The 23,925-nt window shown below is 33.9% G+C and overlaps 2 protein-coding genes across 4 annotated transcripts; both read left to right on the top strand.

Annotated features, from left to right (window-relative positions):
- The first annotated feature begins 2,130 nt into the window (after window positions 1-2,130).
- Window positions 2,131-14,758, top strand: LOC112695121 (CLIP-associated protein). 3 transcript variants are annotated; one of them, XM_072196481.1, is made up of 23 exons: window positions 2,337-2,490; window positions 2,636-3,003; window positions 4,293-4,448; window positions 4,553-4,615; window positions 5,225-5,293; window positions 5,448-5,607; window positions 6,407-6,568; window positions 7,099-7,196; window positions 7,411-7,485; window positions 7,578-7,646; window positions 7,729-7,814; window positions 7,889-8,006; window positions 8,255-8,353; window positions 8,435-8,789; window positions 8,926-10,377; window positions 10,468-10,727; window positions 11,274-11,375; window positions 11,883-11,987; window positions 12,160-12,234; window positions 12,315-12,383; window positions 12,517-12,585; window positions 13,442-13,543; window positions 14,356-14,758. In XM_072196481.1, exons 2-23 carry the CDS (start codon window positions 2,671-2,673, stop codon window positions 14,515-14,517), a joined length of 4,239 nt encoding a protein of 1,412 aa, XP_072052582.1. In that variant the 5' UTR covers window positions 2,337-2,490; window positions 2,636-2,670; the 3' UTR covers window positions 14,518-14,758. The 3 variants fall into 3 exon arrangements, with proteins under 3 accessions (XP_025603114.1, XP_072052582.1, XP_029154608.1); XM_025747329.3 differs by having other exon boundaries at window positions 2,131-2,490; window positions 8,926-10,727; XM_029298775.2 differs by lacking the exon at window positions 2,337-2,490 and having other exon boundaries at window positions 2,513-3,003; window positions 8,926-10,727.
- A 2,051-nt stretch (window positions 14,759-16,809) lies between these two features.
- Window positions 16,810-18,869, top strand: LOC112698033 (two-component response regulator 24). The gene is made up of 3 exons (XM_025751461.3): window positions 16,810-16,995; window positions 17,372-17,620; window positions 18,525-18,869. The coding sequence occupies exons 2-3, from the start codon at window positions 17,408-17,410 to the stop codon at window positions 18,699-18,701; spliced, it is 390 nt and encodes a 129-aa protein (XP_025607246.1). The 5' UTR covers window positions 16,810-16,995; window positions 17,372-17,407; the 3' UTR covers window positions 18,702-18,869.
- Window positions 18,870-23,925: the final 5,056 nt, after the last annotated feature.

The following is a 23,925-nucleotide window of genomic DNA, read 5'->3' as shown; positions in this document are numbered from 1 at the left end:
TTTTGAGTACATTAAAAGTTTATAACCGTTTCTCTATATTTTTGCATGTCCACTTTTAATCTAATATATTATTTTTAATGTACTCTGATATTGTACTCAAAAATTTATCTATAATAGTTTTGTACATTCTATAATTTTTTTAATAACTTCTAATTAGATTATTTTTTAATTTTTTTTGTCTAGATAATATTAAATTATTTATATTAAAAGATTTACGAAATTCAAAAAATATTATTTATATGTTAAAAATATGTTTTTAGATATTCAAGTATTAGAATTGGTCCAAATAACATTGGTTAGTTGTGTATATATATTCCATTAGTTTGTTAATTTTATCTTTTGAATTATTTTTTATTATTGTACTATTTTAATGTACTCTAATTTTTTAAAAATAAATATAAACTTTTAATGTACTCAAAAATAATCTATAATTTATTTTTTATCTCGCAAACTCTTCTTTACAATTACGAACTCTTCTTTTCAATACCTAATTAAAAGAAACGGTTATGGCGGAGCATTTCTACTTCTAGATATTTCTAAACATGAATAGATCGAGCACTACTATTCAAATATAGAATATATTTCTACTTTTGTTTGAAAAATATGTTTTTGTAGCTACTTTGATTCCACATTTTGTAAAACTCATTGAAACTCAATTTCATACAAAAGTAAAATGTATGAGAATTGATATTGGCAAAGAATTCATTATATAGTCCTTTTATGATTCTTAAGAAATAATTTATCAAACTTCCTACGTGAAAACCCCACAAAATAATGGCATTGTAAAGAGCAACCAATATATTCTTAATACGGTTGGAGCCTTAATTTTTGAAAGCAATTTACCATTAAAGTTTTGGAACTATGTTGTTACTCAAGCTATTCATGTTTTGGAATATTTATAATACGGTTGGAGCCTTAATTTTTTAAAGCAATTTACCATTAAAGTTTTGGAACTATGTTGTTGCTCAACCAATATATTTATAAGCTGAATATTTAAGCTATTCATTAAATTCCTTACAAACTTATAAATATATTCTACATTTGAATAGTAGTGCTCGATCTATTCAAATATATTATAGGAAATTACAAACATAGACTTTAATAATACGTATCAATTAATAAACATAGACTTTGATAATACGTATCAAACAATACAAAAAAAATATTGATAAATTTTAATAAATATAGAATATATTTATAGATAAATTTTAATACTATAGAATATATTTGAATAGTAGTGCTCGATCTATAATTATACACAAAAAATATAAACTTTAGATGAAAAAATGGAATAAGATAAATAGTACTTGTCCTTTGAATTTTTTTTTAAAAATTAAAAATTAGTACTCAAAAATAAAATAAACCGTAAATATAAAATACCAACCACTTGTATTATCATGACGTCTATTATTATTTTTCAAAAGGCACCTGTATTTGGTAATAGAATTGGCATAGAAATTATATCAACTTCCTTGTCAAATCCTCTCACAATGATTTACAGGTGTCCCTTTCTTAGTAAATGCATGTCAGAACCAAAAGATAGCAAGATGCAGAAAAAAGGATCGGCAACAGTGAATATTTATAAGTGGAGCAGTTATTTAATTTCCTCACGATTGCAGCAGTTATTTAATGGGTTAATGACTTTTTTTGTTACTTATAAACAAAAATGTATTATTACTATTTTGTCCATAAATTTGATTTGTAAAATAAATTATTTGAGGGTAAATGGTGTCTTTAAAAATTGGACACCAAACTCTGATATTGGCTTTATATATTGGTATAGATACAACTATTACTTTCACTAACGAACAATATAAATATAAAAGATGATTTTTTTTATACATCAAACTAATCTAGATAAATAATTATGGATGTTTGTTATAGTGCCTAAAAATTTAATGTGTAATTATAAAAAATGTTAAATAATTAATATTTTATTTAAAAATATAAAAACTAATAAATTTTAAAATTTTAAAATGTTATAAAAAAATAACTTCGACCAAATTTGACCCTAATTGGCACAGTAGAATTGGCTATATTTAATTATTAAACTTGAAATAGCTTTTTTTTTGTTTTCATGGACGGGAAACTTGAAATAATGAAATATCTTATGATTTACTCTATGGTTTTGAAATAATTCATTCACCACGCCCTTCCATTTACCCCACCCCCTCCCCCCCTCCCCTCTCTTCCGTAGAGAGAGAGACCATGGCATAAAAAATGGGAAAGGATAGCGAAGAAAATGAGAGTGAGACAGCGTATAAAAGCAAACAAAATAACACAGTGGCATAAATGGTAAATAAGAGTCAAACTGTGGTCAGAATTTCAACGTCCCGCAACCACAAAACACAGTTTTCAAATTCACTCATCGTCGTCGTCTGCTTCTTCTCCGTCAATCTCTCTCTCTCTCCGTCGCTATCATTTTTCTCTCTCTAAAGCAACAAAACACCAAAAGCGTCTCTGAATTTGACGGCTCCGCTACATTTAGCGGTAAAATTCTCATCTCAATCTCAATCTCAATCGCTCGCTGCACTATCTATCTTCCTCTCTCTACATTTTCTCTCACTTAAGCCTTAGCAATTCACTTCACTTTGCGCCTCTTTTTCCACATTCGTTTGTTGAATCGGTGCACCAGATCTGCATCGTGCTGCACCAGATCGGAGCGCAGAGATGGAGGAGGCGCTGGAACTGGCGAGGGCGAAGGACACGAAGGAGCGGATGGCGGGAGTGGAGAGACTACACCAGGTTCTAGAATCTTCAAGGAAGGCGCTGACGTCATCGGAGGTTACGTCGCTTGTGGACTCGTGCATGGATCTGCTTAAGGACAACAACTTCAGGGTCTCACAGGGCGCTCTTCAGTCCCTAGCCTCCGCCGCAGTCCTCTCCGGCGACCACTTCAAGCTCCATTTTAACGCCCTACTCCCGGCCGTCGTCGATCGTCTCGGTGACGCCAAGCAACCTGTTCGTGATGCCGCCCGCAGGCTCCTGCTCACTCTCATGGAGGTTCTCTCTCTCTCTCTCTCTCTCTCTCTCTCTCTCTCTCTCTCTCACACACACACACACACACACACACACACACACACACACTCCTGTTTCTATTTATATTTTTGCATGTCCACTTTAGTTGCAGAAATTAGTGTAGAATTTCATTTGGATTGCGAGTGGTGAGAGAGTGAAGTGTGAGCTGAACTGCTTGGATTGTTAAGGTGTTAATTTAGAATAGGTAGTTGCTTAAGGATGATGATTTTTAACCTCTTTTGAATTTTGTCTGGAGAATCTTAAGACTTTAGGGTTCAATTTATTGTCTAGGTTTTTCCTTATTCTATATTATGCAACACAATTTATTTTACTTATTCTTTTTATCGTGGTTGTGACCTATGCTGCTTGGCCTTAAGATAGATCTCTTCGGGATTTGTATTGCGGATGTAGAGTATTATGTTGTAATGTCAGTGCAAAGCAATGCAGTCATCATGAGAGCATGAGCATGGGCATCATCATGGTGTCAAAAACCTTTCTGTTTTTAGGTTTAATTCCCCTTCTATTTTATTCTTCTGATGTCTTAATATTTCACATTTTAAATTGTGGTGCCTCTAAATCCAACAAATTGACTCTCTGCGCCATTCAAGCTTTTATTCTAGAGGAGAGGAAGCATATGATGCACTCTTCCTGCAATTATCATCTGCCAGTGAACAAGCTAATTAAATCTTAATATCCTTTAAAGTATAATTTTTAAAGCCTGCAATCATAGCGTCTACATCCCTAAACCACAATTCATGACAAGTCTGCTGGCAGTTGTGATTGTATTTCAAAAGACCTGCTGATGCTATTCCCCATGATGAGAGATAAGGATGTTTTTATACCTGCTGAAACTTATGAGTATGCATTCAATAATAATTGTGTACCATAGAAAGTTCTAGGCTAACTGTCTTTCCTTTCTAAAATGGTCCATGGATAAGAGTAGGCCTATTAACAAGTAAGGCTGGAGATATTTTTAGAGGACTAATGACTATTTTTTCCAGATTGTTATTGTTTAATTGCAAAATCTGGATAGTGATATATCACCAAATAAAGGGAGTTTAACATTGAAAATCTGTTGGAGTCAGGCTTTATTTCTATATGAATTTATTGTAGCTTGAGTGTTTATATTGGAGTGACATTTGGGTGATTTCCTTACACTGCACTAATATGCAAAATGTTCTTGGATCTATTCTGAACTCCATTTTGAAAATGATACTTCTAAGTAGTTATGTTTTGCATGCGTTTTGAAATTGAAATAGTTTTATCACCTGTAGGTTTCTTCTCCTACAATAATCGTTGAACGAGCAGGATCCTCTGCGTGGGCCCACAGAAGTTGGAGAGTCAGAGAGGAGTTCACACGAACTGTTACATCAGCAATTAATCTATTTTCATCTACTGAGCTTCCACTTCAGCGGGCCATCCTTCCTCCTGTATATTGATTGAACTTTTTTAGATAGGCAGTTCTTGTACGTTTTTATCGTTAAAATACTTTTAGGATGAAATACTAACTCCTTTCACAACTATCAATTGTCAGGTTTTGCATTTGCTCAATGATCCAAACCCTGCCGTTCGTGATGCAGCTATTTTGTGCATTGAGGTAGGTATACCTTATCTTGAAATAACTTAATATTGTATATATTGGCTAAAGGATTAGGTTATGGCATTAGGATATTAAGTTTATCTTAGGTATTGATAAAGGTTGCTTATCAGTGATTAATTTAAATCATTAGCTTAGCCATAAATAAAGAAGTATTTCAAAAACACTGCTGTTTTTAGCATAAACAATGAGAGAATGGAAGTGGGATTAATTAGTGATGTGATTCGGTATTTTTGATATTGGAATCATGCTGTGTGTACTGTTGGCTGTATTGCAATATCAAAATTTGATATTATATATATGAAAGAAAGTTATACTATTTTTTCAAAGCCTGAAACTTGTGGTTTTCATATGGATAATATTAAGAATTGATCTGATTCAATGTTTGAAATCCTTTTAGTTTTTACAGTGTTTTATGTATTTTTATTTTTTCTGTTGTTTATCAGTTATGAGTATGAATAAATAAATGAATTATATTTGTTTCAATTGTTGGTTCATTGTTTTATTTAATTGATATTATTTTGAAATAAACCAAGGTTAATTTGTTGATAAATTCATGTATGAAGATAGTGATTTATATGAATATTATTATTATTATCTGCTTTACAGGAGATGTATGCTCAAGCTGGCCCTCAATTTCGTGATGAACTTCAACGCCACAATCTTCCATCATCTTTGGTAATTATGAAAGAATTGCATAATATCATTTAATATTTTACGTACACTCAAGCTCAAGAATTTAGACCTCTGAAGTTTGAAGGCCATTTTAGATTTAGTGTCAACTACATTCAAAGTTTACTTTTTCTTACTCATTGCATCATGGTGGTTTCAGGTAAAAGATATTAATGCCAGGCTAGAGGGAATTCAACCGAAAGTCCGCTCTTCAGATGGTGTTCCGAGTGGTTATATCACTGGGGAAATTAAGCCTTTAAATACCAAGAAAAGTAGTCCAAAGGCTAAAAGTTCATCAAGGGAGACCTCTCTATTCGGAGGTTAGAACATTTGCAGTTATTGGTTCATAAACTCTTCTATTCTAATTTAGTCTTGATGAAATTTTATATATGGGATTATGGCTTATAATAAATTCTGTTCTTCCAGACTTGCACCAGCACTATCATTTTCACTTGGCCACTTTGCCTTTTAATTTTATCTTCAATTATATTTTGTTTCCCGTTTATTCATTTAGAGATGTGCTGCATAATGGTGACAGTGCTGTATAATCTTTTTTAAAATGTCTAAGTAATATGTCTACTATGGACATGTTTATTGGTATCACATGGTAGTTCATATTCAAAAGTCATTTGATCTCCTTCTATCCTGATACCAAAACAAGCTTCCATATCGTAATTGGATTGTTAAAATTGTCAGCTTGTGGTTATAAAGGGTGCTATTCCAAATGGCATTAGCTGTGGTGTGGTAAGGTAATTATTTTTTCCTTTTGTGCATTGATCAGTTAATACAAATTTGGATGTTTAGCGTGTCTCATTGGGCAGTCGGCAATTCAACATATTTAGTCAGCATGATCAGCTTTGACCTCTAGTTAGATGTTAGTCTTGGGATCTGACCGGTTTTTACCAAATAGTAAATATTTTCCTCTTCATTTTGTCAATGAAATAGTGTACATGCGGTCTACATTGTATATTGTTCATATTTGTGTATAGTCTTGCAAGCATGCTATATAAGCTTATTGTTCCTTTTTGTTAGTCAAATTTGTTTTATTTAATACATGAATTCTTCAATTTGCGTTCTTTATTATTCTTCAATTTGTGTTCTTTATTTGATTATGACCAGGGGAAGGTGACGTTACTGAGAAGCCTATAGACCCTATCAAGGTATATTCAGAGAAGGAGTTAACCAGGGAAATTGAGAAGATTGCATCTACTCTTGTACCAGAAAAAGATTGGTCAATTCGTATTGCTGCTATGCAGAGAGTTGAAGGTCTTGTTCTAGGAGGTTGGTGCTTCTTAACTCCTTTTCAGGATTATTCACAGAATTATGAATGTTAAGAACATTTGCTGTTATAGTTTATACATATATATTTTCCATTGCAGTATATATATTCATTATGAGATTATGAGAAGTATCTACCGGAACTTGGATATATATTTGGTAAACATTATCAAAAACTTGCTGAATCTAGTAGGGAGTTAAACTACAACTGCTGTACTAGTCTTATAGAGGCCGAATCTTGAGGGTCTTAGACTCTTAGTTAGGCAAAAATTCTTGGCGGGATTGGGGTGCACTTTCAAACTAAATTGATTATAGCCAAGATTTTTATTGAACTAGACAGCTATTATTTATTTAAATTCTCTGCTTTGTTTTTCATTGGCTTTTTCACTTACATTTTACTATTATTTTAGTATAGTGGTTTTATGTTTTATTCATTTGTAATTTTCGCAGACATATGAAGCCTACTACAATTTTATTTTGTGTTTTCTATATCATGATTGTTGAGTATATCTTTGTACTCAATTTCTTATCAGGTGTTGCTGATTATCCAAGTTTCCGGGGACTCTTGAAGCAACTTGTTGGACCTTTGAGCACACAGTTGTCTGACAGAAGGTCTAGCATTGTGAAGCAGGTGCACTAACTTTTTCTATAATAAAACTTGAGAGATTGGTGAATTCTATCTCTTATAAAGTGGTCCTGCTTTCTATGTATTATGCTTAACCTTCATTACTTTGACAAGTTTATATCCTGTCTTAATATGTTTGTTGGCATCAAAGGACGTTGTATATCGGTCAGGTTCTTGCCACATTCCTGATTTTAGTTTTTTGCTATTTGCTTTGTTCTAGGCTTGCCATCTACTTTGCTTTTTATCCAAGGAACTCTTGGGGGATTTTGAAGCTTGTGCTGAAATGTTTATACCAGTAAGTTCTAATTGTTTTCTTTAATTATCAGTAGTTTATCACGATTTGATACTTTCAGAATCTTTATTAATTCTTGATCTAATAATAATCAGGTCCTTTTCAAGCTGGTTGTGATTACTGTGCTTGTAATTGCAGAGTCAGCAGATAATTGCATAAAAACGGTAATGTTATATATCTAATTGTGTATGCATATTCTTACCTCCGAGCTATATGCCATTTTCATGCTTGTCTTCTCTTTGATAGATGCTGCGCAACTGCAAAGTTGCTCGTGTGCTTCCTCGTATAGCTGATTGCGCAAAGAATGATCGAAATGCAGTTCTTCGTGCTAGGTATGAATTATAAACTATTTGAAAGACGTGTATGAGAGTTTAGTTCCCCCCAATCAGTATATTTTGTATTTCAGGTGTTGTGAATATGCCCTTTTGGTCCTAGAACATTGGCCTGATGCACCAGAAATACATCGATCAGCTGATTTATACGAGGATATGATAAAGTGTTGTGTTTCAGATGCAATGAGTGAGGTAGCTTTATAGTTCCAGGTTATTTGATTTTTGGTAAATAGTTGTGTCATAGTTCATGCTTGGTAGTCGGTAGCATGTTTGATAAATGTCTTGCAAATATGCGTTAAACCATTTTATATTTGTTTATCAAACTTTATTGGTTTTAGACAGAAGATTACTTGCATATTCATTACAGGACATTGTTACGTGACCTCTTTATTCATGTCAATTTATGCGTATTTGAGAATGATTTCGATGAGGCTTGATAGGTACGATCTACAGCAAGGATATGCTACAGAATGTTTGCAAAAACTTGGCCAGAGCGTTCTCGACGTTTATTCTCATCCTTTGACCCTGTAATCCAGAGGGTATGTAGTTAAGATTTGGATGGTGTTACTGGTTCCTATATTTTGTTGTTTAAGTAACCTTTAAAATGACAAAAATTACAGTTAATAAATGAAGAGGATGGAGGAATACATAGGCGACATGCTTCCCCTTCCATTCGTGATAAAGGCGCACTGATGACTTTACCAAATCAAGCCTCTGCTTCCTCTAATGTACCTGGTTATGGAACTTCTGCTATTGTCGCAATGGATAGAAGTTCAAGTGTATCATCAGGGACATCTGTCTCTTCTGGCATACTTCTTTCACAAGCTAAGTCACTTGGTAAGGGTAATGAACGCAGTTTGGAAAGTGTATTGCATGCTAGCAAACAGAAGGTCACTGCTATTGAAAGCATGCTTAGAGGCTTGGATTTGTCTGATAAGCATAATTCGTCTCTCCGGTCATCAAGTTTGGATCTAGGTACCAAATAAGTTTACCTGTTGAATCTTTTATTTCTACCTTAGTTTTCAGGATTTTTTGCCATTCATCGGTTGATGATGGTTTCTATAAATTATTTATGAGTGGATAAATTTTTCTCTTATTGCCCCTAGTGCAGGAGTTGACCCTCCATCATCTCGTGATCCACCATTCCCAGCTGCTGTTCCTGCGTCTAATCATCTAGCAAGCTCTTCAACAACAGAATCAACTACTTCTGGCATCAATAAAAGTAGTAATCGAAATGGTGGTCTTGGTTTATCTGACATAATCACTCAAATTCAAGCTTCGAAAGATTCTGCCAAGTTTTCATATCATAGTAATGTCAGTGCTGAGACTTTATCATCATTATCTTTATATTCAAGTAAAAGGACTTCTGAAAGATTACAGGAAAGACGTTCTTTTGATGATAATAGTGACATTCGAGAGGCTAGGAGATTTATGAAGGCCAACACTGATAAGCATTATTTGGATGCTCCATATAGAGATGTAAACTTAAGGGATTCACATAATAGTAATGTGCCTAATTTCCAGAGGCCGCTGTTGAGAAAGAATGTTACTGGGCGTATGTCTGCTGGCAGGAGGAGGAGTTTTGATGATAACCAGCTTTCTCTTGGAGAGGTGTCAAATTATTCAGATGGTCCAGCATCTCTTCATGAAGCTTTGAGTGAAGGACTTACTTCAGGGTCTGACTGGTCTGCCAGGGTTGCTGCCTTCAATTATCTTCACTCTTTGTTGCAGCTAGGTCCAAAGGGGGTTCAAGAAGTTGTCCAAAATTTTGAGAAGGTAATGAAGTTGTTTTTCCAGCATTTGGATGATCCCCATCATAAGGTTGCACAGGCTGCTCTTTCTACTCTTGCGGATATAGTTGCAGCATGCCGAAAGCCTTTTGAGGGTTACATGGAAAGAATATTGCCACATGTCTTTTCACGTTTAATAGACCCTAAAGAGCTTGTTAGACAGCCTTGTTCAACCACCTTGGAAGTTGTTAGCAAAACTTACAGTATAGATTCACTCTTACCTGCATTGTTACGCTCACTAGATGAACAAAGGTCTCCCAAGGCTAAGTTGGCTGTTATCGAATTTGCCATCAGTTCTTTTAAGAAGCATGCAATGAATCCAGAAGGTGCTGCTAATATTGGCATCCTAAAATTATGGCTTGCCAAGTTAGCCCCATTGGTTTATGATAAAAATACAAAACTTAAAGAAAATGCCATTACATGCATTATATCAGTGTACTCCCACTTTGATTCAACTGCAGTTCTTAACTTCATACTTAGTTTGTCAGTTGAAGAACAAAATTCTTTGAGACGAGCACTTAAACAATACACTCCTCGCATTGAAGTAGACCTAATGAATTATCTGCAAAGCAAGAAAGATCGGCGTTCTAAGTCTTCCTTTGATCCATCTGATGTTGTGGGGTCATCCTCAGAAGATGGATATGTTGGTTTCTCTAGAAAAGCTCAATACCTTGGAAGGTATTCTGCTGGTTCCTTAGATGGTGATAGTGGCAGAAAGTGGAGTTCTCAAGATTCAACCCTGATTAAAGCCAGTCTTGGCCAGACAGCTTCAGGTGAAATTCAGGAACATTTGTGTCAGAATCTTGAGACAGATTCCACTAGTGGGAGTGTTGGTGCAAAAACTAATGATCTTGCATATGCAGTTAATCCAGTGGGACAAAACTTTGGTTCTCAAACTAGCCAACTTGGACATGTGGACAATAGCTTGAATTATGAGGGTCTTTCAATTCCTCATCTTGATGATAATGGTCTGGTGTCATTAGAGCAATTAAATGATGCTGAAGCATATGTACATGACAAAGAACATTCTTCTGAATTGGAACTGAACCATCACTTAGCTGAAGCTGTAAAGGTTAATTCCATGACTGACACAGGACCCAGCATTCCTCAAATTCTTCATATGGTGAGTTTTGAAACTACTAGAGAATCAATATCCTTTATAATGTTACTATTTGAAATGTGTGTATATATATATTGAGACTGAGAGACTTATAAGATATTCTCCAAGAGCAGCAAAATGCACATAAGAAATAGGAAATTAACTTAAAAGATTCCTGTGATACGTTTGTAAAATATATGCAGAAAACCCTAAAGACATGATGATTAACCCACTGGGAGTCCAATAACTTGATGTAGTAAAATTATAGCATTATTCTAGAGATAGTAACACAATATTCATTAAAAATCATTACATACTTAATTATACATCGGTCAACTTTGATAATGACTTCTGAGACAGCTGTTGAAAGTGGCAGTTATAATTAGTCAACAGATGGTATTAGTGTTTTCAAGTAAAGTGGAGACAACTTAATGTGGCTTGGGACTGATCTTTTCTTTTGGTTTATTTTTGAAGTTATATCTTAGGTTATGTCACATGACAAGGCTTAATTGTTGCTTGTGTTCTTGGATTATCTGAAAATTGAAAATATATAGCTGTTCTCTTGTGTAGATATGCAGCGAGGGTGATGGCAGCCCTATTTCAAGTAAACGGACAGCACTTCAACAGTTAGTTGACGCTTCTATAACAAATGATCATTCTGTTTGGACTAAGGTATGTTTGGTTTCATGAGTGTCTCTATAGTAGTTTGAAAAGAAAAGTAGTAGTCCATTAAATTCCGTAATTCTATAACCATATATAGAAGTTGTTTTACAGTGATACTGATGTTTTCATTTAATAGTTAGTATTAATATTATGTGTCTATCTTCCTATTGTAATAATTCAGACAACCTCTCGGGAAAAAAAAGGTTAAACTGTAAAAATGTTTTTAATGCAGCTAACTCTTATGATTTGTTTGAAAACTTTTAAGTACTTCTATATTGGTTAATTTAGGCCTTGTACCCACCCAACCCATTGCATAAATAAAAGCTTTGTAATGCATCTGTATTGGCTGGTGAAGTTTTACTGGTTTCTTGTGTGATATTAACAGTTAACCATTATCTTGTTGAATAGATAAGTTCTATGTCCAAAAGAACTGTAATTTATTCAATTCTGTTAATCAACAACGAATTTATCTTTGGATTTGTCTTTTATGTGATAATAATTTTGTTGTGCTTGCAGTACTTCAATCAGATTTTGACAGTTGTTCTTGAGGTGCTGGATGATTCAGATTCCTCAATCAGAGAGCTTTCTCTTTCACTGATAGTTGAGATGCTTAAAAATCAGGTTTTCTTCTTCACTTCATTTCTTCAATTTCTTGTTCAAATAATTCTTTTATCATCTCATATTATCAGTGTTTGCAACTATAGATACCTGTTATAGGTGTTTCTGGGACATTCACTTATATCATTATGATTTTTTTTTGTTTTTATTTTTAAATGAAAATTGTTTTCTGCAGAAAGATGCAATGGAGAACTCAGTTGAGATTGTAATTGAGAAGCTGCTTCATGTCACAAAAGATATAATTCCGAAGGTAAACACTTTATCCTGTCTTAGTTTGTCTTTCGATAGTTCCTTTCTTTTCCTTGGCTCAGCCTTACATCCTGCATTTAGGTCTCAAGTGAATCAGAGCACTGCCTGAACATTGTTTTGTCCCAGTATGATCCATTCAGATGTTTAAGTGTATGTATTTCTTGATTTTTTCTCTCTCCCAGCTTTGTGGTTGTCCTTACTTCCTGTGATTATCTTTGAGAGAAAGCGGATTTGCTGGATTTTGCTTTGTTTAAGCTGATGCTCTAAATTTAAATTTTTGCAGGTTATAGTCCCTCTTCTGGTTACAGAGGATGAGAAAACTCTTGTCACTTGCATAAATTGCTTGACAAAGGTTTGTTTTTTCTTTTGTTTTGGAAAAGTGCCCTATTAAGTCAACAATATTTTGAAGTGTGGGGGCATATTTAGGGGTGGAGATGGGCCAGATCTGCAATGTCATCAACTTGGCTTGTAACCTGTTATAGACTATTTTATAAGTATTAAGTTTGACCAGTTGTTAAGTCTAACTCTACCCTGGTTTGAAACCTGTTTGAAGGCTTGAAATTTAAAAATAAAAAAAAATTCCAAAAAACAATAAAAAATCACTTAAATTATAGCCGTTGTTTCCTTATGCTTCTTGATGTTCAAAAGGCCTAAGGCTGAACTTATTTTCTACAGGCTAGGCTACAGACCCCTAGCAAGTCACCTGACCTATTTAACAAATGCCGCATATTATTGTGTCATATTCTATATTAGGTTATAAAACTTATCCTTGCATTTCCCTGTTTAGTTATTTATTATATTCTTTCATGTTTACATCTTGGTTACCTCGATCACTCAGCCAATATGCCATTTCCTTTGTTCTTTGGTTGTTTCCTTAGTTTTCATTGTTGTTCAGAAATGGCCCTTAACAGAGACACTTTTCTCCATTCCTTTTTTACCCCTTGAATGAGAATTCAGAATTATCATACATACTTTGCATGGTTGAATTCTGTATTGATTCTTAAAAAGTAGGAGCACAATCAGTTAATGATGTGATAACCACATGCTAATGGATCATGCTTTTTATTGTCTTATGATTTGTTTATGTACCCCAGCCTTACGACATCCAATATTTTAAACTCTGACCCCTTCATTCTTAGGAGCGTTTTTTATACAAGATTCAAATATGCTTTATGATCATTCTAACGTAATTTGATTTCTTTCTTCAGCTTGTTGGCCGGCTGTCTCAAGAGGAACTGATGGCTCAGTTACCTTCATTTCTACCTGCTCTTTTTGAAGCTTTCGGAAACCAGAGTGCAGATGTTCGCAAGGTATGTAGGGTCTTTTGCCTGAAATAATTTATTGTGCTCTACTAAATATACAAAAAATTCAGGCTGTAAAAAATTCCTTGTGGATCAGTCTGAGATCAGTGTAACAGATGAATGCAGCTATGTTCCATCATTAGCACCTTAAAATAGTTATATTCCATCATTAGTAGAAAAGTATTTTTGGGTAAAAAGCAATGATGCCAGTATACAATGTATCTACTTTTAAGTGATAGAAGTACCTTCACTAGTTACTCCTTTATGTGCCTCTCATCATCAGTGCAATGCCACTCTTGGCCTTGACCACAAACCCGTCACCAATGCCACGGATGGTATTGGCGTATCCTCATAAATTAAATTGTTCTTTCTTTCCTCTTAGGGAAAGAAATTTGTTCTTACTTCCAAGCATACTTGCATAAACAAAACCATTCAAGGGAATCAATTGCTAGTAATTAGCCCCTTTTTCATGTTTAAACTCCTTGTCTAGTGATGTTGATGTTTGATGTTTGTGTCACTTAAACTTGCTTTGCTCCTTCCTTACCATTGGCACTCATTACCCTCTTTAATCAATTTCATAAACACGCTTCAGTTCAGATACTGAATATGATTTTGTTCTTTTAACCAATAATATCATAATATACACCACTAAAAGGATTATGAAATTGATTGACTGAATCAAAATATTTTCTTTGAATGAGAAGATTGGTGTATTGTTTCTATTGCTAAAATTTGTAGGCTGGTTTTATGCTTGTTCCTTTTTCCCCCTTTTCTACACTTCCTCATTTTTCTCCATCCGTTTGTGTGGTGGATGGTTACAGACCGTTGTTTTCTGTCTTGTGGACATCTATATCATGCTTGGGAAAGCATTCTTGCCATATTTGCAAGGGCTTAACAGCACACAGTTGAAGTTGGTCACTATTTATGCGAATAGAATCTCACAAGCGAGGACAGGCAAAGCCATTGATGCCTCTCATGATTAGCATGCTCATTCAGAAGTAAATTTGTGATTTTTGGGTGTTATTATTCTTTGTTGTGTATTTTGTATATTTGCGTGCATGAATTTTAGAGGTCCGTTTCCTCTGTTTTATAAAATATAGTTTTGGTCTTTACTTTTTCTGTGCCAATGTTTATTCGAATTTAGAGGTGCTGGTGGTGATCTGGTGGAATACAGTGACACATGTAATGTATATTGAGTAAACATTATTTGATTTGATTGTACTACATTCTTTTAGTGGTTCATTTACTTTATATTGGATTTAGGTATAAGTTTCTTGAAACGTATTTTCAAGCTACAATTATTGCCACCCCAAGAAAATCATCTATTCATTTTTATACTATTATCATCATTATTTTAGGGGACCCTAACGTGCCAGAATAACACCAAAGTATTCGCAAAAGGCGCTTTGCTTCAATGTTGCTTGTTTTATTCTTAATGAGGAAAATTCATGATTTAGATCCTCATCTATTGTAGATTATTTAGCGTTTCTTTTACGGTTAGTGTTTTCTACGAAGTTAACCCGGCTTCTAATAAATGATCAAATGAAATTGTTGTATTGAGAATATATAGGAAAAATGATGTGTAATGGAAATGTCCATCGTATACTTGCAACTCTCAAATGCAAATGCATCACGGATTCCATCCAAATCGTTGACCATACCACTAGCCATAAATTCCAATTGATAAAGCTGCTAGCATTATCCCAATGAGACACAGCAAAAAATTCTGTTAATGTCGATATCACTATATACCAAAAAATTCTGTTAATGCTATCAGTAAGGCAAGCACTACATTTCCATTTCCGGGGGCTTTCGGAAATCAATACAATATTTCTAAACTATTAATGAAGCAGCTTGTACGTATTTTATCCTCATAAGAAAAAAAAAATGTTGACCCTTTTACTTCTCTCAATAACAAACAATTTAGGCTCCACTCTTAAAACGAGCGATCTCACTTTTTTTCACGCACCAGGAGATATTTGGATTTAGGGTTTGCCAAATAAACAAATATAATTAAATTGTGGAATTACCCTTAAGCTATATATGAGTTAATGGATAATCTGATAATCTCGCTGTACTTGCCTTTTAGGTAAAAGAATAACCACAGCTGGAATCCAAGTGAATGTCATTTTCGATCAAATCTATTTCTCTAGTAAGCCACACCTACACAAATATTAGCAGAAAGCAGAAGTGCCTAAATGGCTAAATGAGAAGACTGAATTCAACTTTTTAGTATAACAAAATATTTATATAAAAATAAAAAATAAATTATACAACAAACGCATGTGAATATGCTGCTAATAACTAACCTTGGTTATAATGGTCAAAACGAGAGAGAGAGAGAGAGAACAATGAATGTAAGAGAAGATATACAGAAAAATTGTGGGATCTGATTGGATATAATTAGATAAATAGTGTTATTCTCTTTTATATACCAATAAATACCTGTCTAACATCTAACTCAATCTGAAAAAATAATAACAATGAAATTCACATGTTAGAATAGAAACAACACAAAAATTTCTAAATATACGAGGAACTAGGTGTTTAAATGTTAGAAACAAAAAACAAGGAAACAACCCACTTTAAAGAAACATACTATATACAAAATAATTAGAGGAAAAATAGTCAAATATGTGGAATAAAGTTAATGGAATTCACCTTTACTAATTACTATAAGCATACCTACATTGATATATAAGATGCAAATTGTGTTTATGTATAAACTAAAAAGAAGTTCATGGAGAAGATAAAATAGAATCTAATCCATTAACGAGGAGAATAGATCAGAGAATAGTGTAGCTAGTAACATTCTATAGTTCCACGTGATCTATTATTCTCGTCCTGGTAAATAAAGTTATGTTATGTGGACACATTGCTTGCCTCTAATTTATTATCTATTTATTTTCCATGCAGTGTAAGATTTGCACTTTCAAGAAGAAGAAATGAATGAAGTATAGTGTACTAGTGCCGCAAGTTTTGTGGGTCAAACTCGTTTGCCAAAGAGAAAAAAAAAAAAAAAACAAATGAGAGGCAAATAACCAAGAGTACCCAAAAAAAATCTAATTGTAATATTATTGTCTTCTTGTTTAGTGAAAAATAGAAAAAAGATTGGTCTACACATTTACCCAGTGTATCAGGAATCACCCCCATTTTTGGAAAACAAATCACTCTCCCTTAGACTTTTGAGATTTGAACGAAATCAAATGATACTTCTACAAACTCAGTGTGCACACCTAATTTAATTTTACAGTTTCTACTTTTTCTTCGTCTTTCTTTCCATCTTGCATGTTCTTGTGGTATGCTTAGTCAATTAACCACATTGGAATATATGATATATCTTTGTATATATATATATAGCACCCAAGCATAAAGCCAATTTCATTCATCTTCCTCATTTCTCCACGTATTACAAAATTAGTGTTATTACTCTAGAATAAGGAGAAAATTTATTCTTCCAGGTTAGTGTGAATTTTAATTAACATGCATTATTGACTATTATTGTTAGATGAATAAATGGGTCGTTATAACAAATCATTCTATCCAATAAACTACATATATGTTTGTATTTTGTTAAAAAAAAAATTGTCATGTTATAAATATTTTTAGTTGTGTAGTAGTTTTAATTTACTCTTGATTAGATGTATATAATAATATTGTTGACCATTTTTTGTTCCAAAAAGAAATCTAAAGATAATTCAAAAATCAACCCTTAGAATAAAGCCCCTTTTCTCTATTGATTCCTTCGACATTTTCATCAAGACATATCTAACGAGATATAGTAGATATGGAATTTCATTTGATGATTCTCTTTGTTAAATATTTCTTTCAAGTTAGGTTTGTGGTTGACTAAGTCACAAGGAGAGAAATCTAATGACAAGTCGAAATTTATCGACCCAATTAAGAGCTCTTGTCGTAGATGACAACATGATCAACCGAAAGATTCATCAAAAGATGTTGAATGGTTTGGGAGTGGAATGCATGGGAGTAGCAAATGGAAAAGAAGCTGTAGATGTTCATTGTTATGGTCAAAGCTTTGACCTCATTCTTATGGACAAGGATATGCCCATCATGAATGGCATTGAGGTAATAAGCTAAGCTATTATTATAAGCTCATATTTTAAATTTAGACTCTATATATGTTCATAATATTTAGAAAATTAAAATAAAATGTTTTTATTGAAAGAATAATAAAAAAGCTTAAGCTTTTGATGCATTAACTAGTGCATTGGTTTAAATTTATTTATACAGTAGGTTAATTATGAAGTTCATACCATAAGTTGCATTAGTCTCTTAACTATAGGTCTAGGACAATTTAAATAATGGAAATGAGAAAAACAAAATCTTGCTCAAAAGATCTTTAATTTATGCTCCTTCAAAGGTTGTTCAACGCAAGAAGAGATAGAGTTGAGAGACTACTAAATTTTTGGTTCCTATAAAATTTCAGTTTAATTTTTTATTTTGGTCTAGTAATTTTTTTTAAAAAATTATTTTAGTTATTGTGAAGTGTTAACATAATAGTTTAAATACTGGTATGTTATGTATTTTTATATTGATTAACAAAGCAGTAGCAACAGAAACTAAAACTAAAGTCTTAAAACTAAAACTTTTTAAACTTTATTGGACTAAAATAATTTTTTTTTTGGTAGAAACAAGAACCTTATTTATTTAAGCCAAGTTGATGAGATGACTAGCTAGTTTCCTAGGATAGGTTTACTATTTATGAAAAGACTAAGGATAAGGTTCAATATAATGTTAGAGAAGTAATTTCTAAAGAAAATTTCTGAAGTAAAGAATAAAATTGAATGAAGAGTGAAAATTGTAGTTATTTTTTTTTATTAAATACGCATTGCATATGATATTTTTATTTTTTTTATTCTATTGTAAAAATTACAATCTTTACTTTTTACCTAATTTAATTTTTCACCATAACATAATTTTTTCTAGCATGTTGTGTAATGAGATTGTCACGTTGCTTTTACATTTATAGGCAACAAAAAAGCTTCGGTCAATGGGCATTTGCAGCATGATTGTTGGTGTGTCATCACGTTCAATGGAAGTGGAAATAAGAGAATTTATGGAAGCTGGCTTAAATGATTACCATGAGAAACCATTGACAACTGCTAAGCTTGCTTCCATTATTCATCATATCATCAACACCAAATAAATTATATATATATATATATCTTTTACTTGAAATGTGAATAATTTCAGGCATATGTATCCTATGTCATATGCAAAAAATTTGTCCGTTCCATTATTGGTCTTCTATAGTTACAATGATCATTTTATTTTTGGAAAGTTCTTAAATGATCCTTTTATTTGATAACTTTTCTTACAGCAGTACAATGTATTATATTTGATATCACTTATATTTTTGACATTCTTTAAATAGTTAAATACTGAATAATTCTCAAAGATTAAAAAAATGCGTCAAAAACTCTCAATGAGCACAATATTACATAAAAAATGTCCAAAACATAAAAAAAAGAAAAAAGGACTATCATAAATTATTGAAGAGAATACCTCCTGTTCATACTCTGGTTTGCAACTTAGTCAGGCCCAAAAACAGAAAGTCCAATCTATTAAGGTTTATACCTATCTCATTGTTATACCTGACTTGTTTAAATCGACCTCTATGCAAAATTTTAACTGCTTCTACAAATGTTTTCATATATTTAAATATAAAATCTTAACAACCTCTAGATAAAAAGAAGAGATAACTACCTACCAAAAAAGGAAGGAAGGTTATAAGAGTGGTCACTAAGCCACATTCCAACTATAAAAATACGCCTTCAAAAATCAGGTATTTCTCAACCCATAGCTCATAAATATGCATTAAACCTTTGCTAATTTAAGTATCAGAGTCCCTTGCAGGTACCATCCCCCATCCTCACTCAAAGACATCGGATGGCCTTGCCACACCAGAGGAGATGTCGAACCCAACACCTTAAGGAGTCTGGATTTCACGTTCAGCCCCAAATCGTCATTTTCAGATAATCCCCAGAACATTGGCACCGTTGTTGGGGACCTAGAGTTTAACACCCAACTATGGCTGATGATTACCTAGAAGATGGACACACAACATCAGAATCGAAAATTCAAGATGAACAAATTAATAATGATCAGCAATTGTCATCCCTCTCCCATCAAGAGATAGAGAAACTGATGAAGGAAGAGATAGAAACAATCCAGGAAACGGAGATTAGGATTTGAGATCCATAGACTTGGAACGTTAAGAGATAAAGAAGCAACAAAATTAATAGGTTTTTTCCACATGGACAACAAGGTCGACTGGAGTAGTTCGAGATCGAGTTGGAGTGACAACGCAAGTCTGAACGAGCTCTACGAAGAGAGCTATGACAATGTAGGGAGTTGGAAGAAAAATTAGAGAAATTGGAATCCGATCTCAAGGGTAGGAGATCTTGAGCTGATTGAAAAACCACAACTTTGGAAAGTGAAGATCAATTCTTAGAAAAAATCATGTGGGCTAAAGTCCTTAAAAACTTTAAAAGCTCAGACATGGACCTCTATGATAGAACGACCGACCCACGACACTACTTAAACAATTTCAAAACTTGCATGTATCTGGCTGATGCCTTTGACGCAACTCTGTGTAAAGCCTTTCCGACCACATTGGCCAAAGTGACGATAAAGTGGTTTGATAGCCTCCCACCAAGGTCGGTCACTTGTTTTGACAACTTGGCCAAGAACTTCCTCACTCAATTCTCCATTCAAAAAGATAAATCTAAGCATGCTCCAAGCCTCTTGGGTGTCAAACAAGAGGTCGAAGAGTCCTTTAGGTCCTACATAAAAAGGTTCAATAAAGAATGTTTGGAGATTCAGAACTTACCCACTGAAGCAACTATCATAGGGCTCGTTAATGTCCTCAGAGAAGGTCCTTTCTTATAGTCATATCAAAAAGACACCCGACTTCTTTATACAATATTCAAGAACGAGTTGAAAAATACATCAATCTGGAAGAAGCTATTCATATTATGAAACCTCAGCAAGATCGTCAAAATAACTACTAACTCAAGCACAAATAAAAAGACCACAAAAGAAAATGGGAGTGCGAAGATTGGGAAACACAATCAAATCCCATAAAGCACCCTAAATCGACATGTTCACATTATCATAAAAGGACCTGTTGAAGGTAGAACAACTAAGTCATTTTGGAAAAGACATTTCAAAGAAGTCTACCAGGTCGAAAAAGGCTGTAATGAACTCAATCTTCCCACTAAAATTTTTGCACAAGAAGATATCAAAGTTATCGCTATTAGCTATGATGATTCATTGGTGATAATAATATTATTAACCAATGTCAAACTCCAAAAAAGATATTGGTAGACTAAGGGAGTTCTACAGACATCTTCAAATTTGCCTTCGACAAGAAGAAAATGGCTTAAAGATGTACCTGAACACTCTATTCAGATTAGAAGAAACACCAATCCAACCGCTTGGGTACATGAGCCTTTATACCATCTTCGGTAAAAGTTTTAGAGCCCATACCGTCAGTGTTGACTACATCGTGGTAGACACCCTATCTACTTACAATCCATCAATAGGTCGGACAATATTAAACCGACTAGCTGTAGTAATGTCCCCTTCTCTTCTATGCATGAAGTTTCTAACAAAGGAGGGAATAGCTACCATTCATGGAGATCAATAGTTGGAGCATAAATGTTACAATAAAAGTATTAACTTCAGAAGCAGCCTCACAGAAAAAAAGTCAACACGTTAGAGCTCGAATAGAGGCCACAGGCACATCAGACAATTTTCCAACCTACAAATGGGGAACCATCTTTCCACATATCCACGACATTGAATCAATAACCCTAACATGGACAAATGAAGAAAGCCTAAGGATCAGACTCTATAATGATGTTGAAACCTCCAAGCTTACAGAGAAAATCCGACCCCGTCTCCAAGATACAACTTTAAAAAGAAGATTCCAAGAAAAAAGTGTCCATGATATACAATAAGAAAGTCATACGACGAAGCTTCTAAAATGGCGACCTCGCCTTGATTTGAAATGACATCTGGCCAAAATCAGGCGAAGGAAAGCTGGCAACAAAATGGAAGGATCCCAACAAAGTTACTTGGGAAAGAACTACCACAAAATATCTAACTTGCTCGAAACAATCTACCTAGATCATACCATGTCTACAACTAAAGAAATACGACAGCTAGAAAGCAAACCGTACTCCTTGATGCACTCTTTTCCCGACTTCAAGGCTTTACTAAAAGATTTTTAACGAGGCATCAAAATAAGGACTAGGAGTTCCACTTGTAAAAAGCTCCTAGTATCAACTGACCATCTATTGTAATTGCTTTCAAAGATTAATAAATCAAGTCACCTACATTTCTACAAGTTTTTATTGAATCTGACTTACATGACTTGAATTCGTGCTCGAAAAAGTGCGAAAATAGCTACACCAACTTTGACAGTCGAGGCTATGAAGCGACAAGGTTTGAGTTCAAGGATAAATTGTATAAATGAATTAAAGAGAAATCTAAATCGTAAAAACAATCCTATAATCCACAATTTGTCAAAAAATGAGTTAAGAAGAAATCAAAAATGACAAATTAAAAGTTGAAGCATGTATTGTAAGATGATAAAGCCCTAAAATGGGTAAAAGAAAACACAACAAGAAAAATAATCATCAAGCTAAACAACTCATACAAAAATGAGTTAGAAAGGAAAGAAAGAATTGTAAAAATGATTTAAACAAAATTGAAACATAAAAACAATCCTCTAATTAAAATACCTTGTATCAATAAAGATAATGAAGTCAAAAAGGACAAATTAAAAAGTATGCAGTAAAAAGAAACAAGTTATGAGGTCCTCCACAAACTACACTAGAAGTCAGAAGCGTGCGAGTTTCAAAAGGAAGCACAACACTTAGCAAAATTAAAGCTAACAAAGCTATTCAACAATGGATGTAACATAGAAGAGTGCAAACAAAAGCATGCTAAGAAAAGCAATGTGACTTAGTACAATTAAAGTCAAAATCTCCCAACAAAGGGCACAAATATCCAAAATATTACAATCTTTATTCAAAAGTCCACAACTCGGGGAACATACACAAAAGGAAAAAATAAAGGAAAAGCAACAAAAACATCAGAAGGAACGACCTCGAATGAAGGGTCGATAGTCGCAACATTCGAAAAGACCTCGGGAGTTCTGTCTTCAGACTCAGGAGCACCTTCTTCAGTAGCATCAGAGGTATGAGGATCCACGATTTGGCCATCCACCACGACCTTGTCTGTGTCGATCAAAGAAATGACCAAGTCAGGCACCAACACTCAAACCTGAGCCTTCAAATTTTCTATTGTAATCCAATCCCTTTTCAAAGCCTACTCAAGTTGCTCATAATCCTCTCTCATCCTCTCCAAGTCTTCAACTTCATGTCTTCATCGTAAAGTCGTACTTTCTCCCATTCAACTTTCTTTCGAGTCTCGAATTTAGCATCTCGGGCCTCGCCACTTCAGAATGCATATATATAAAAGAAACAAACCACAATCTATAAAAAGTCTACCTAGTTCAATTCAGACAAAAATTGGATTTTTTAAGAAGCAATGCTTTAGTAGGAAGATGATTGGGAGCTCGACCTTGAAATTCTTAAAACATATCAACCATTGTCACCTTTTCTCTAATAAAATCCTACAAGTCATAACGAATGATCTCAAGTTTAGAGTTCCAATAAAGATGGAACGTGTACTCGAACTTCTCGTTCAACCAAAGGTGATGACATAGCAACACTTACGACGATGACAACAACGACGTCACTGTACCAAAGGCGGCACCACCATCTCTGACGGGGTAGGAACCCCACAACACAACTAGCCACAACCAGAGAAAATCTAAAAGAGAAAGGGACAGAAATCATTTTTCCTATAAGGAATTATTTTTTCCAACGTCCGTTCATATTCAAAACATTGGCATCATATCAACATCAATAAGACAGAAATAACAAGTAGTAACGAAAAGGATGCGAGACTAACCTGGAAAATAGAGGATGAAGTGAAAAATGCTTGACGAAATCCGAAGCAATGATAATGAAGATGAAGGAGTAAATAATATCAAAAGTTTTTCAAAAAGGCAAAGAAGAAGAAGAGTGAGAAGAAACAGGCTATAAATAAATAGCTAGTATGGGGCAAAAAATTCATCTCACTTTGATTTGAAGGATGGACACAATTACCAAAGGAACTTAAAAAGCGCGCGAACAACTAAAGCAACACACATATCAATCACGTCAAAGTTTTCAACTTCTTGGAGCTACAAATCACGTTGAGAATACGACTTCAACCTTGAAGGCTCCAACTTCAACCAACCGACTTGTATAAATCAAAATGACTCAGGATAGATACTCGAACAACTATTCGAC

This window comes from Arachis hypogaea, chromosome 6 (genome assembly GCF_003086295.3).
Source record: "Arachis hypogaea cultivar Tifrunner chromosome 6, arahy.Tifrunner.gnm2.J5K5, whole genome shotgun sequence".
Lineage (NCBI taxonomy): Eukaryota > Viridiplantae > Streptophyta > Magnoliopsida > Fabales > Fabaceae > Arachis > Arachis hypogaea.
The sequence above is the reverse complement of the archived record's forward strand: the minus strand, read 5'-3'. Positions and strand labels throughout refer to the sequence as shown.

Excerpts from the sequence above, each read along its gene's own strand:
- LOC112698033 (XM_025751461.3), top strand. The coding sequence starts at position 17,408 with ATGACAAGTCGAAATTTATCGACCCAATTAAGAGCTCTTGTCGTAGAT. Across the intron at positions 17,621-18,524 it reads CCATCATGAATGGCATTGAG|GCAACAAAAAAGCTTCGGTC; the intron begins GTAATAAGCTAA and ends TTACATTTATAG.
- LOC112695121 (XM_025747329.3), top strand. The coding sequence starts at position 2,671 with ATGGAGGAGGCGCTGGAACTGGCGAGGGCGAAGGACACGAAGGAGCGG. Across the intron at positions 12,235-12,314 it reads CAAAAGATATAATTCCGAAG|GTCTCAAGTGAATCAGAGCA; the intron begins GTAAACACTTTA and ends TCCTGCATTTAG. Across the intron at positions 12,586-13,441 it reads GCATAAATTGCTTGACAAAG|CTTGTTGGCCGGCTGTCTCA; the intron begins GTTTGTTTTTTC and ends TTCTTTCTTCAG.